The sequence below is a fragment of the Lissotriton helveticus genome, chromosome 1_2 (genome assembly GCF_964261635.1).
Source record: "Lissotriton helveticus chromosome 1_2, aLisHel1.1, whole genome shotgun sequence".
Classification (NCBI taxonomy): Eukaryota; Metazoa; Chordata; class Amphibia; order Caudata; family Salamandridae; genus Lissotriton; species Lissotriton helveticus.
This window is the reverse complement of record NC_136058.1, coordinates 156,429,758-156,445,615: the sequence shown is the minus strand read 5'-3', so window position 1 is coordinate 156,445,615 and position 15,858 is coordinate 156,429,758. Positions and strand designations below refer to the sequence as shown.

The 15,858-nt window shown below is 43.8% G+C and overlaps 1 protein-coding gene across 3 annotated transcripts in view; it reads right to left on the bottom strand.

Annotated features, from left to right (window-relative positions):
* Nucleotides 1-15,858, bottom strand: part of GLIS1 (GLIS family zinc finger 1) — a 1,570,389-nt gene that overhangs the window by 281,984 nt on the left and 1,272,547 nt on the right. For 2 of the 3 annotated variants that reach the window (XM_078673453.1, XM_078673456.1), the window contains exon 5: nt 12,344-12,454. In XM_078673453.1, the coding sequence (XP_078529579.1) occupies nt 12,344-12,454 (111 nt within the window). The remainder of the gene's footprint in view (nt 1-12,343; nt 12,455-15,858) is intronic. The other variant, XM_078673455.1, reaches the window with a different exon arrangement.

Below are 15,858 nucleotides of genomic sequence, written 5' to 3'. Positions count from 1 at the left end.
AACTTAAAAGTTTGTAAGTTAATTGTAGGAGAGCGGAGCGCCAATGGCGGCAAAACTATGACAATGACACAAAAGCCCTCTATAATCGCACTATTCTAGAATATAAAGAAGCAATCATTGCCGCAAAAAAACAGTTTTTTACTGTAAAATAAAGGAGGCGGGCAATTCCACCAGGGAACTGTTTAAACCAGTTAACTTGCTGGCCAAACCACAGCAAGACAAAGCGTTCAAGCCAGATCAACCTCTATGTAACAAAGTGGCGAACTACTTTCAAGAGAAGGTGAGAGAAATATATAATAATTTCTCAAACCCTGTCAGATCGTTGGACCCGATAACGCCCAATCTCAGTCCACAATGCAAACTGACTTGCTTTCAGCCAATGAACAATGAAGTGATTGAAAACCTTTTACTCTCTATAAAATCAGGCGCACCCACCGATCCCTGCCCTCCCCCTGTTATGCATCAAGCAGCTCATAAGATCTGCAAAAATCTGGCCCCTATTAGGAATCAAGTTCTAGCCACTGGCCGTTACCCTACAACTTGGAAGATGGCTGCCATTACGCCTCTTCTAAAAAAACTAAACTCAGATCCTAGAGAACCTAAGAACTACCGACCCATAGCCGGTCTCCCTATTACTGCAAAAGTGCTAGAAAAACAACTTAACAGAGTGCTTACTGAATATATTGACGAAAACAATCTGCTGGATCCATAACAGCATGGTTTTCGCCCACGTCACTCGACGGAATCAGCATTAATTCTCGCAGCCGAAGAGATCCGCAGAACTGTAGATGCAGGGGGAAGGGCGGTCCTTGCGCTCCTTGACCTATCAGCCGCTTTTGACACCATTAACCACGCGGTTTTGGTGCAGCGGCTGAGGGATATAGGAGTCGAAGGGACCGCCCTGTTCCTACTGTCCTCCTTTTTGGAGGCAAGGGAGCAGCAGCTGTTTTGGGATGGTATGCAGTCTGAGAGTTTTCACCTCCCCTGTGGAGTGCCGCAGGGATCTGCACTATCACCGACCTTATTTAATTTGTATGTCACCCCTCTGGCTGACTTAGTAAGGAGACATGGCTTCGGGTTGGTCTCGTATGCTGATGATTCACAGCTCATTATTTCCATCATCAACCAGCCAGAGACCACAGCAATTAGATTTCACGCCTGCCTCACCGACATCATGGCCTGGATGTGCCAGAGCTATCTGAAAATCAACACAGAGAAGACAGAGGTGATGGAGTTTGGGCCAGGCAAACCTCTATGGAACCCGGTCTGGTGGCCATCTGAGGCCAGAAAATGTCCTCGTCCTGTCAAAAAGGTCAGAAATTTAGGAATCATTTTCGATAACAAATTAAATTTTGGTGCGCAGGTGAACATTCTCATTTCCTCATGATTTCTCCTTCCAAAAACTTTGAGAAAAATGTTTCCATTCATACCCCAAGAGCTCCAAAAAACAGTGATGGTAGCTCTATTTTTGTCAAAGTTGGACTACTCGAATGCACTGTTCTTAGGAATTGATAAATTCCAACTGCAAAAAATGCAGTCCTTGCAAAATGTGGCAGCCAGACTTCTCCTGGGGTTGCACAGAGGACAACCAACCTCTGCCAGAATTAGATCACTCCACTGGCTGCCTATCAAACAGCGCATTAAATTCAAATCTCTAACCTTGGTATATAAGGCGATAAATGGGGGAGTGCTGTGGACCTCCAAAAACTGTTCACACTATACGTCCCCCGACGTGCCCTTAGGTCGGCCAGTCAAGGTCTCATAGAAACTGTGAAGTTCAAACAAGCCAGATGGGGGGGTCGAGCTATAACATACAAGTTCTGGAACAAACTGCCTTTGTCCCTAAGACACCAGCCTAACCTCCAGTGTTTCAGGAAGAGCCTAAAAATGTGGCTTTTTACAACCACTTAGGCTACGCTCTCACTCATTCTCTACCCTCACACCTCAGCGCCAAGACCCTTCGGCATTCGAGCGCTTTACAAGCATCTAAACATAAACATATAACGGACTGTTGGTGAATGAGTGGATGTGTGTGTAGATCTTGGAATTTCTGAATAGGTGTGTTGTAAGTGGTATTGGAATGTCTATTGTTTTGAAAATGTTAGTTTTTATTTTTGAGTGTGTGTATCAAAGGTTATATCAGGGTGAGAGGAGGTCTTCCATTCTATCACAAGGATGATGTAATCAGTGATGTCATTTGAGATGTCATCAGTGATGTCAGGAGTGATGTCACTTACCATGTCATGAGTGATGTAATATGTGACGTCATCAGCAGTGCATTGCAGGCACGTGAGTTATAATTAGCTGAACTAACTATAATGGGGGAATTTCAATGGTTTTGTATGAGTGAAATGTCCAACTAACTGTAACTCCCCTGAAACCTATGGTTTTTTCAGTGAATTTCCAAGAATTTTAACCCCTTCGCTGCGGGGTGTTTCCCCCCCGCTGTGCGGGGGGAGGAGCCGCGCGCAGCGCCGGCATGCTGGTGACGAGCTCAGCTCGTCACGGCCACACCCGTTTTTAGAACGTTCAGCACAGCGGGGAAATTAGCCCCGCGTGCGAACGTTCCAACGGCCGTGACGAGCTCAGCTCGTCATGAGGGCATCTTCGCTGCGCCTCATGACGAGCTGAGCTCGTCAGCAGCACCCATGAGGTTAAATGCTAATTCCTAACTATAACGTGCCTGAAACCTATGGTTTTTTCAGTGAATTTCAAAGGTTTTTTAAATGCTAATTTGTAACTATACGTGCCTGAAACCTATTGTTTTTTCAGTTAATTTCAAAGGTTTTTTAAATGCTAGTTTCTAACTATGCCTACAGAGGTAGGACATGTGAAGAAAGAAATAAAAACACACAGAAAGAAGAAAAAGAAATGCTGAAAGAAGCAACAGAAGTCCTCAAAGACAAAGAAAGAAGACATGCAGAAAGAACAAACAGAGGAGCAGAAAGCGGCCTTGTTGCAAAATCATCCTGTACCCTTACATTTTTCAGATGGGTACTGGTGGTAACTGACTCTGACTAACCAGTCCTAGAGCCAGTGCTATGCTAAAAGACACTTAGAATACAGTTAAAACACCTACATACACTAGGGAACACTATCCGTTGGGGTACCCCTGTGTGACGAGGGGAGCCAAACCAGAACCGAGACGGGCATGACTATTGCACCGGAGAGTATGAACGAACCCCTCTCCCCTCTCTTTCTGCAGCAGCCGGAAACCTGGAATAACGCAGAGACTCCACTATATTTGCCAGAAGAAGAAACAGGTCCTTGTTTCTTTAACTGGGCAGAGTTTACATCAAGCCCGCCCCCTTGGATGACGCAGAGGACGCCGGACGCGTAAAATCAAGAAGTGGATGAACAACGGTGTGTTCTACACCCGGAAGAGAAGAGAGAATGCCCCCGGGATTTGGCTCACCCAGGGGCTAATTAATAACAAAGCTTGGAAGGCAGCGCTTCCTTTTTTTAAATTTTCGTCCGGATTCACGGATCCTCCGCGTATTTTGCTGACATCTTTTTTGGGGGCCATGGGGGTCCTTGTGGGACCCCCCTAAGCAGGCCTAGGGGGTCAGGGTGTTTCTACCCTGCCCCCTTTTCGTGTTTTGCTCATTTGTTTTGCTGATTTCTTGTGCCTCGGTTCTACCGAGGCACAAGATGGCTGCCAACACTTCCTGGTTTGGAGTGTTAACAGCCAATTAGCAAAAAGCTCATGATCAGGAGGGTGCGCGGATCTTGCGCGGCCAAATATATCAAAAATGTTTTTATTTGATTTTCTCAGCAACTATTGAACGGATTTACACCATTTAACAAAGAGAGTTCTTTCTGAACCAAGGGCTACCTTTTTGCAAAATTTGGTGTAATTCCGTTCAGCAGTTCGGGCTGTAGCCACGGCTAAAGTTTCCTATTGAAAATTGCATGGGAAAACACGTTTTGTGACCGCCTATTTTTTTCGGCCCCCGCGGTATGGTTTATTCATCATTTTAAATGAACCCTTTTGCTAAGCGACGGTACTAAACACATTGTTTTAATATAAAAGTAAAATGTATATTAATTAGCCCTCTGCGTAATGTAATTGTAAATATAAGTAATGTTTTACGATGTTATCCTGTGTAATGTTGAAACAAACTACGAGTCTGTTCTTCATGTCTATTGACATGTAGTTTTAAAATGTACGTAATTGAATGTTTTAAAATGGCCGCTTTTTGTAACTTCATTGTCCAGTGAGCAAGACTGCTTGGCAGTCGAAACGCGTTTGGCAGCAGCAAAATAAAAAGATTTATCACCGTACACAGCATCTTCATTTTGGAGTTTGTATTGCGAGACTTGGCTCGAGGAGTCTCTGCAGGCGACGCAACTCTCGATAAGGAGTGACAGCGGATACTCAAGTAACAAGTCGTTATATATATATATATATATATACACATATACTTCTCACACGAACCTCCGGTAATGTGGGGCTTGACAGTGAGGCGGTCTGCGGCTGGAATCCGGAATCCGGAATCCCAAAATCCCACATGAAAAAAGTACTGTAATTAACAACCAACTGTCGGGAGCTAACATGTATTTATTAGAAAAGGAAACAAGTTGCACAAGCTTTATATGAATTAGAAACCCCCAATATAAATTGGGGTTTACGTGATGTATCGAATATTGAAATATGTATATTTGTTACAAACATCAGATCGCATTTGCATTGTGTTAACTAACATTGATATGAAAGAAATGTCCCCCGTCAAAATCAACCATTACAAAATGGCGCTCATGAATGGTGACCTTTGTAGCCCTTTTCTATGACCATGCATTTTATCCTATGTATACTGCACTGTGACATTACATGCCGTACCGTGACCAAGCCGTGAAGGCGAAACATGTCGGTAGAAGACCATCTGTTAAGAAATAAAACAAATTAAGCATCCCTGGGGGTCGGTGGCTTTTTTTCTGAATGAGAGAAAGTCCTGACTATATATACATAAACATATATATTTCCCTTTTATCTTGGCGTGGATAGTACTGTGCTAATCCTACGCTTAAAAACTTTGCTGTAGAAATGTCAAAAGACTGTGTCCCTTTCTATCTCTATATCTTCTATCTATATGGAACGATCTGTGTGGGTGCCGCCATAGCGATCACCTGAAATGAAAAATAAGGGAACCTATATTTAGCCCAAAAGAGGAGGGCCTCCGGATTGTCGTAATGCACAGTGGTGGTTTTCACAACAAGGTTTATTATAAAAAGATTTACCGTTAGAACCATATTCGGTAGTGTGTGTCTCCTTACATCCTTCACGGGATATGTTTTCTGGATATGTATTAATTACAGTTTTTCAAATTATTTGTGATTCCCGACAGAACCACTGTTGTTGTTTAGCTTCCACACTCAGGTTCTGAGGGTTACTGGGTTACCCCATTACTACTAATTGCTCCCTTTCTATCTTGCCGTGGATAGCACTGTGCTAATCCTATGCTTAAAAACTTTGATAGAAAAGCAGACATTTGAGGTGAGCAAATTTAGAGTGTCACTGGTGTTGAGGGTGCTCTATACAGGAGCTGCCTTCCACCTAAACCTGGGAACTACCCAGAGTTCTCTGCTTCTTTTTTGCATAGTTGATGTGTCACTCTATGCCTGCAAGGGTATCGTTTGATATATATATATATATATATATATATATACATACAGCCATGAAGGACTGTGCAACAGCCAGGCGCTGCGCATGGTCACAGGCCGTGAGCTGCGGAGGTAGGGTGCCCAAGCAGGTTAGGTACAGGACCTGGCCTGTAGTCAAGCCCTGCATCCACCCTACTAAGTGCAAGGCTGAAGGCTGTGTACAGCAAGGAACAGGACACCAGCAGGGAATTGGGCACGTATACCCCAAGTCGCGCACGGCAATAGACAAATGGACATCTCACTTTACATTAAAAAACATTGAAATTCACTGCAAAACACTGGTTAAAGTGACATTATTGTTAGGTATGGTAATATCCTACTTTGCATTAACAACACCTTAGAAATTCACTGAAAAAAACAAATGTTAAAGGGATGTTATAATTAAGTGAAAATGTCAGTAAAAATATATCATTGTAATTGACAAAACCACTGAAATTCACCAGTTATAGTTATTTCAAATAACTATAACTTGTACACTAAAGTAACTATAACTTGTGTCCCACCATGCACTGCGTTGTTATCAAATATGTCATTTCAGATGTTGCAGTGATGTTATCAAAGATGTCATAGAACATGTCAGTGATGTAATATGTGAGGTATTTAGCTATCTAACTATCACATCCCTTTAACCTTTGCTTTTCTCAGAGAATTCCTAGTGGTTTCTATAATGTAAAGTAAGATATTATTACAATTCCTAAATGTAACATTGCTTTAACCTTTGTTTCTTCAATGAATTTAGAATTTTTTAAACATAAGGTAATATATCCATTGCCGTGCCTGGGGTGGGTTGCGGTCCAGGCCCTGCACCCACCCTCATGCGAGCACCCAGCACCCTGCCACATACAGCCACCAATGTGTACGACTGAGTATGTCATGAAATTATATAAAGGCTGTCATTTCAAGTAAGGCAGAGCTACAGGCTTTGCTAAGGGTCGGGCCTATTGGCTTTATCCACACATGGTCAGCACAACAACATATATAAAGCAGACTTATCAGTTTTTTGTCACTAATAACTATAGCCAAACATATATTTCATACATTCACACGTTACAATGGTTCATAATAGTGATTGTTACAAAATGTTTTCAATAGAGCATTGTTAGACCTGGCATCCTTGGCGTGGGTTTCCCCTCTATTTTTTGCCTGTGCCTCCTGCTTGTTTATTGTGTGTTGGACTTCATTTTTAGTGGTCTAGATGATTTGGGCACTTTGCCTCTGCTGTTCAGTGCCAAAGTCCAAGTGCTCCCTCTGTAAATTATTGTCATGGATTAGTGTTTCCACAATTGGCTATTTTAGTTTAGTGTAAGTCCCTAGTACAGTGCATTGTGTGTGCCCAGGGCCTGTAAAACAAAGGCTGCTAGTGGGCTTGCAGCACTGATTGTGCCACCCACACAAGCAACCTTGCCATTGCAGTGTCTGTGTGGAGTCTAGTACTGCCATATCGACCTGCAAGTGCACCCACTTGCCAGGGCCTAAACTTCCCTTTTTTTTACATATGAGTCACCTTTAAGATAGGCCCAAGGTACATCTATGGGCAGGGTGCAGTGTATGTCCTGATAGTGAAATACTGCCAATTTAGTTTTCACTGTTGAAAGGCTATCTGTCCCATAGGATAGAATGGGGAGTTTACTTAGAACATCTTATAAGTATAACTGTCCATAGGAACAGGATAGGAAAATGGAGTTCAGTAAACCTGAACTCAGAATCTAAAGATGCATCTTTTAGTAAGGATGATTTTTACATTCTGGGTTTGAAAATACCACTTTTGGAAAGTAGGTATTTCTTAGCCACCATCCAGTGTGCCTCTGCTGGATTTATGCATTGACTCTCTGGCTTTGGAGTGACAGTGGCTCAGGATATGCATTCTGTTCATACAAGCACTGGGGGTGAGGAGGGGGGGTTAAGGTGTGTCTTGTCTTTCCAGGGTGAGTCAGGGCTGGCCTGAATAGATAGACCTGGGCTCCATTCAGAATAGGGGGAGGAGATTTCTTTCACATCTGAAAGGGCCTGGTATGCCTTGGACAATGCTGTCTCCACCTCCTATGTAGCACCGAAGGAGTATGCAGTGCCTGTAGGGTGGGGAAAGAAGGAGGTTAAGTTGGTCAAGACCCTTACTCAGTAGTGGAGTGTGGGTGTCTCCCAATTTGGGAAGTGGGACCCTCATACACCCATTTGGGTGTCATGCTTCATCATAGGGCTTGCTCCTCGTCAGGCCGGTGCTGCAATGCCTGATGGGCAACCTATGAGGGCCTCTTCTAAAATAGCCCCTGTTCACCCCCTTAGTAGCTTGGCACGAGCAGGCAGGCTAGAAGTGCACCCCCTTACCCTGACTAGGAAGAAGGGTCCCTACTTGGACAAAGGTGCAAACCATTGCCAACTAGAGACCCCCACGTCTAACATTATTTAAAAAAAACATTCAATATGTATTTGAGTATTTTTTAACCATTTTTCAGTTCACAAAGTGCAGCCATAAAACCAACCACAAAGAGTCCCCACATGCCAGCTGAAGAGCAACCGGCCTTAGCTTGCAGAGTGTTAAAAAAATATGGTAAACTCCTCTGGAGTCATGTTTACATGCTTACAGTGCAGTTTTATAATGTTGCTGGAGGGCTGCTGCGTTCCCTGCAACCCTCCACAACAATAAAAAACTGGTGGTGCACTTGCCCCTTCTAGGGGAACTACCAGGAACAAAAAAAGACTTTTAAAATGCCACTTTTAGAAAGTGGGCATTTTCTTGTCATAGCCATTTGGTTCCAGCAGCATGTTTTCTGATTCAGATGACTAGATGTAGTTGGAAGTTGGCTGTTAAGTATTTCTCCTATACAACCACACAATAGAGGGCTTAGGTGTTGGCAGGAAAGGCTATTCAAGGAGGATGGGGGGCTGTGGTGCCCAGCTCCACTTGCCTTTCAAAGACACTTCTTCAGCTCACACACAAAGAACTTCATACTAGCCTATTGTGACTGCAGACAGATTGGGACCGGGGGATGCAGGAAATTCCAGACAATTATGTGGGTGGAAATCTGCAGTTTTGTTCCCTTCAAAGTTGGTACCAGGTATAAATACAGGACCCTCAGACCCACTCTTAATTTCTGGATCTGTGGAAGGACTCTTATAGGAATACCCTGCTGACTGTGGCCATCTGTGTACTTTAGAGACTGCCCTTCTGCAACAAAAGGACTGTCCTACTCCCAGAAGCCTGCCTTTGTGCCCTCAAAGAACTGCCCTGCTGATTAAGACCTGATTTTTCTGATTGAACCCAAGACTTCCAGAGTGTCTCTAAGGACTAGTTGGCTGGCCTCCTAATCAGAGCCTCAAGGGCAGAAAAGGCTCCAACCATTTGGAACCCGCACCTGGGCCAAGCCTGAGTGAGTCCTAACCCTCCAAGTGGACCCTTGGAAATGGTGCTAAAGGTGCCCAGGTAGGCCAAATTTAAAACTTGGGACTTAGAAAACGTTCCGCCAAAAACTGCTCTGTGGACTGAGAGAAGACTGGAACCTACATGCTCGCCGATCCATCCAGGGCGCATCGCCGGTCAACCTACTTTTGAGGCAGTTATCACTATGTTGGTATCTGGAATCGTGGAGCTCTGGTCGGCTACAGCCTGCAGCTTTGTCCCATTACAGATTTTCTACTTCTCTAAAATAGACTTTCAAAATGCAAAAATCTTCACTACGACGTCATCTAGCTGCTTCTGGACAATGATGCGGCCTCCTTGGACACCGCCGGCTGCCTTGTTCCGCTGAACTTTACCTTCTCAGACATTTTACTACAAAATGTATTTTAAGCCCAAAGGTAAGCGGAGACAGGGCCCAATCAACGTTGTGTATCCAAACTGAATCCATCAAGGTCGGCCATAACTTTCGACTTTACCTCAGTCTTGTGCAACTAGATGTCCGTGGTTGGTGCTTTGATGTTTCCGCCCTCATCGCCGCCACAGACGACATCAAGATACTACTGAACAACTGCGTGACGGCGGCCCTCATCCTCCTGGACCTCTCCGCCGCCTTCGATACCGTCTGCCATCGCACACTACGCACACGACGGGATCCGAGACAAGGCCCTGGACTGGATCTCCGGCAGAACCCAGAGAGTCCGCCTCCCCCTGTTCCAATCCGAAGCCTCTGAGATTATCTGCGGCGTCCCACAGGGATCCTCCCTCAGCCTGACACTGTTCAACGTCTACATGGCGCTTCTTGCACGCATCGCCCGATATCACGACCTCAACATAATCTCCTACGCCGATGACACACAACTGATCCTCTCCCTCATCCAACCTACACCAGGGAATGAAGGCCGTCGCCGACTGGATGGCGGATAGCCACCTCAAACTGAACACAGACAAGACGGAGATCCTCATCCTCGGGCCCAACCCCTCAGCGTGGGACGATTCCCAGTGGCCCGCATCACTGGGGACCTCCACGCACCCACCAACCACGCACACAACCTGGGAGTCATCCCAGGTTGTTTGGTCATGGCGACTCGAAACTCACCATGACCAAACAAGTCAACGCTGTCTCCTCCTCCTGCTTCAACACCCTCGGGATGCTCCTCAAAATCTACAGATGGATCCTGACAGACACAAGGACAACAGTCACCCAGGCCCTAGTCAGCAGCAGACTCGACTACGGAAACGTCCTCTATGCCGGAGCACCGACCAACCTCATCAACAGACCGCAAAGAATCCAGAATGCCTCTGCACGCCTGATCATCGACGTCCCGTGCCGCGACCACATCACCCCCCACCTGAGGAACCTGCACTGGCTCCCTGTCGACAAAAGAATCTCCTTCAAGCTCCTGATCCACGCACACAAGGCTCTTCCCAAGACCGGCCCAGCCTATCTCAACAGTCGACTCTCCTTCTACGTACCCAACAGGAATCTCCGCTCCGCAGACCTCTCCCTGGCTACCATCCCACGCATCTGCAGAACCACAGCCGGAGGCAAATCCTTCCCCCACTGCGCCGCCAAGACCTGGAACACCCTCCCCCTCATCCTGCGACAAGCCGAAGACCTTCTAACCTTCAGGAGACAACTCAAGACCTGGTTGTTCGACCAGTAGCTACAGCACCCCTCTTTCCCCCTCCCCTCAGCGCCTTGAAACCCTTGCGGGTATGTAGTGCGCTTTACAAATTATATGATTGATTGATTAGACACTATATTTAAACCTAAAACTATCATAGCTCCGTTTCTACTGATTGGATTTTTTGTCATTTAGGTGACAAATTATTTAATTAAATGAACTCTATTTTTCTAAACTGGTGTAGCATTTTTTTCATGTATTATGTTTTCACTTTATTACTGTTTAATTGCTGCAAAAATACTTTACACATTGCCTCTAAGTTAAGCCTGACTGCTTTTGTGCCATACTACCATAGGTTTAAGCACAGGTTAATTTAGTGATTTTTTGTCGTTCATCTTTACAAGGATTGTGGCTGTTGCTTGAGTTTTCACCCCCCTCAAGCAACAACGTATTTTCTCACAATTTCCCTAATGCATACATATAGGAATCGCCATCAGGGCCCAGCTTTTATTCAATCTGGAATCAGTTATAATCCCTAGACTCCTATACTCAAACTACCATCTGCAGAGGCCTTTCTGGTAGCAGTTATTCAAATCTACCAGGCAGAATGAGGAGAAAGAGCTATTTGTGCTTATCCTTGAGGCTGTGGAATACTCTTGTCCTCCATCTCCAATCAGAACGTGATGACTTTAAGTCTCGCGTGAGCCTGAAAACTTGGCTATTCTGCTACACCATAGTCTGGTTCTCCAGCAGAAGCATTGGTACATCATTATCAGACAGTTTTTTCCAAAGCCAATAGGTCTGGTGAGTTGGTTCACCCAAGCACATAATGTAAATGCACTCTGTCATTCAGCTTTCCACTCAGAAATCTATTCATCTACTCATTATTGCATTTACCCAACTGCCCATCCACAATATTGTGGACACAGACAAACTCATCAACCATTGAAGAGGCACTTTGAGTTATAAGTAGGCCTGGGCAAAATTCCAGGAATTTTTGTCACACTTGTTCTGCAAAATTCCTGAAATTACGGCATTATGCCACTTTGCGTAACTATGCGTGTACCATGAACATACAATTCACAATAAAAATTTACACCAAAGCTCAGCAACAATAGAACGCGAGCGGTTGTTGTTTACAGAGCTTTTGCTTTTTTGCACTTTTTTAGCCTGAATTGCATCCTTGCGTTAGCTAAATATACATTCCTAAATGACGGATTTCCATTTTGCATCATTCCGTATAATTTCGCATAATTTTGCACATTTCGCACACCCGAGTTATAAATTAGAGCAATTGGATTTGGCGAAGCTTGTTTTTCTAGATATTGCGGATTCGGACAACATTTTGAAAAAGCTTGCCACTTCATCTATTTTTGTGAATCTGTTACACGATTTGGTCAAGTATCAAATACATAGAAAAGAGCAGTCATGAGAAGAAGATGTAATATAGAAATTCTGTGAAACAATGTACTGCACTTGTAAGAGAGCACCTAGCAAATTTACATTAACAAGTGCATTCTTTGGGCCAGCTGCTGTAGGCTCCTAGCAACAGAAATACTGCTAAATGACTCCTAAACAATTAACAATTAAATTAAGCATATTGATGACATGTCCTCTCGTATTTCACAGGAGACTGACACATGGCTGATTGATGCCTTACCTTCTTACGCACCTGTTGTTCTTTGGCAGAATGGGCCTTGACGTGTTTCCGCAGAGAGCTTGGGTCGGTGTAGCGCTTGGAACACCCGGGAATCTGGCAGGCATACGGTTTCTGCAAGCGTGTGAAAAGAAAAGGGTTGAAGACACTGTGTTAGGAGTCCCAAGGTTCAGCAGGAGTTGTGTAAATGAGAAATACTAAGAGCACTTACTTTTTGGAGATCATTTAACATAACGTGCTGTCTCCAGTTTTATATATTAACTTGCAAGGCACAATCCTAGCAACAAAATAGATGTAGACCGGAGCCGTGTGGGCATGCATCTCAGCCTACATGTACGCATTGTAATTCATGTAGCTGCCACAATAAGGGCCAGGGGGGATGTATGACGTTACAACGCATGTTTTACCACGCATGCTGTTACAACGCAGTTTTTACAACGCATACCATTACAACGCATAGCGCTTTGGGGTGCTGGATAGTGAATATTTTAATTTACTATTCCAACTCCAGTCCCCGTGGACACTAGGGAAGGTGTTGGATAGTAAATTAAATAAATCTATTCCCTATCCTAGAGCGCCCCCCAGCGCAATGCGTTGTAATGGTTTTCGTTGTAAAACCTGCGTTGTAATAGCACTGCGTGGTAAAAGTTGCATTGTAAAGGATGTTTCCCGGCCAGGGGCATTGCTTCAGGGGAGGTGTTTGGGGTGTTATGCCTGATCTAATAAATGTATTTTCTAATAAATAGTTGGGTACAGGTTCTTTCGGTCGGGTATTGTAAGAAGGAGGTCAGATTTCACCATGGATATTTACATGCACAGACAAATACGCATACACACTCTCTCCCTCCCGGTTTTGAATGTCCTCAAAGTATAAGTTATTTTACAAAACATTGTGTTTTCTCTCTTGATACTTCTAGCAATCTGCATTCCTCTCCCTTTCCAGTTCCCCTTAGGCCCCTTTCATGGCCCTGCTTATCTATAATTTATTTTAACATTATATGCCAGCCTGATTGTTGGAAATTCTGAAGCTCACACCATCAAATCTTGCTGACCAAGCTAGCACCCTGATAATGGCATTCTACACTGGTATTATCTCAGTCAATTATTGCCTCAGTAACCATTCTGATACCAGTGGCCGTCTGTTGTTTTTCTTCGGAAGCTCCCAAACTCTAATGGTGTCTCATCGGGTCTCATCCTTGTCCCTATAAACACGATGAGCTCTACCGTATTCCAGGAATCCTTTTGATATTTAACCTAACAGGGTTTCCTGTAATATAGATAAAAATACTTAAAGGTCACCGAGGTGTCCCTTTATTTTTGGTGCTGTGATATGGTTAAAACACGTACTATACTGGTGTTGAATTAAGAGTGATATATTGTCCCACCCTAATCACTAATCAACATGTTTTAGCCCTAGTGCTTTCGTCAAGACTTACGTGTAGATGCCTAATTCCTTGCGTGGGGCTGAAACATGTCATCTAGTGATTATTTTCACCATCATTATTTATTAATATACATGCACCAAATTTGCATTAACAAAGGATTACAAGTTTACAATTACTTTGAAAAATTTACGGGGATCTCATTCTTTATTTTCGTCCCATTAAGCCCATTAATCAGTTGTAAATCCACTCCTCTTGACAGGTAGACTGCTGTCTCATTCTATTTAACTCTCTCTCTCTACTCCCTTTGTGCAACGTAAATCCCACCCCTCTCTTTGAAGAGCCCCACAAATGGCAGTCTTACTCAGAACACTTCCTATGTTAACTGCCCATACCTCTCATAGAAGCCCCAGAAAGAGATTGCGAGGGATAGTAAATGGAGAGAAAGGGAGTTATTGGGGATATTACCAGTTAGTAGTGAAGACTTTACATTTCCATTCCCTTCCTCATCTCAGTGCATACATTACTAGAGTATATCACCAAGTGGCGTGTTCCAACTTCAGACATAGTACCTATAGCATACCACAGAATAGAATTAAGGAACTTCAATGACACCAGAAAAAGTAACACCAAAAAACAAAGAACCACCTACCAAAAAGCCATGCCTCACATTGCTTCAAAATTCAACCTATTTTGAATGATGAAATAGGAAGTTTGGCTGAGGTATATGTACTTTAAATAGCAAAAGTAAAGTCATTTGTTTGTTGCTGAAGAAGCAATGACAGCCCTGCTGGACCAGTCCTGAATTTCCTTAGGCAGTTCTACATCATGTAAAACATCCGAAGCCAAAGGGGTAATTATCTAAATCCAGCTACTTAGGGTGGAGATAGAAGGTGTCAATATGTTCTTGTTCAGGGTACATTTGCCAAATGCAATATCAGACCTGCCCATATTCCTGCACTGCGGATCACATAGTGTGGCAAAACGACTGCTTGGGGTAGCAGGCTTACAAAAATACAGCTAGGTTACATTTTGCAGTTCTTCAATGAAATTGGAAGCCACGTTAGGAGCAAATCCTAGTGCAAATGCCAAAGACCGAAGGCTAAACTATTGGTAAATGTCTGAAGGTAGGAAACCTCTGAACTCTGAAAGCCACACCTCCCCTGGACTCTAGCAAGGGAAACCATTACATTGAAAACATATTTAAAAGAAAAACCTTTCAAGGCACCTTCCCAAACAGTTTGAAAGGTGGGCAACACAAAGGGCAGACCACTTGTGGGTGTGCAGAATTAGCACAGGCCACACCTCAGCCTAGCAGCAACTCTATCTATGAATCCTGGACCACAAAATTATTTGAACACCTCAAGGGCTAGTCACCAGAATCAAAGGATGACAAATACTAAACCTAGATCAATTCAGTAATGGTGAAGCACAATGATCTTATAGCCTCTGGTCAGATGCCCCAAACATGGCATATTGGAGCTATTCAAAGAGCACAGGGATGGAAAAATGCCTGGACCAGCAGTCAGTGAGGTAAACTCTATAAAGTTCTGAAAACTGACAAAAAGTAGGTGGTGTTCTGGGTAAGACTGCTTTTATGTGGCCTCTCATGAGGGGGGAGAGGTTTCTTTACAAGGAATGAATGTTAAGGAACAGGTGCCTGTTGTCGTCGTATGGGAACTCACCTCGGTTACTATACAGTCTTTGACAAGAAAGCTGATGATGAAGAGAAATTAACGAGGGACAAAGTGGGTGATGAAGAGACGGTAACCAGGGACAAAGTGGATTATAAGGAGACCATAACCAGGAACAAATTGGGTGATGAGGAGATGATAACCAGTGACAAAGTGGATTATGACAACATGGTAACCAGGGACAAAGTAGATGATGAGTAGATGGTAACCAGGGACAATGTGGATGATGAGGAAAGGAGACGTTAACCAGGGATAAAGTGGATGATGATGAGATGGTAACCAGGTTCAAAGACAAAAGCTGAAACGAAACTTAGGCACATTTCAAGGCAGGGTCAAGAGCAACTTACAATCATTACTGTACCTTTCCGAAGAATATGCCTATCTCAGATGGAAAGCAATAGACAAATGAAAGCACAAGGAAATATAAATAGTTAAAAAGGAA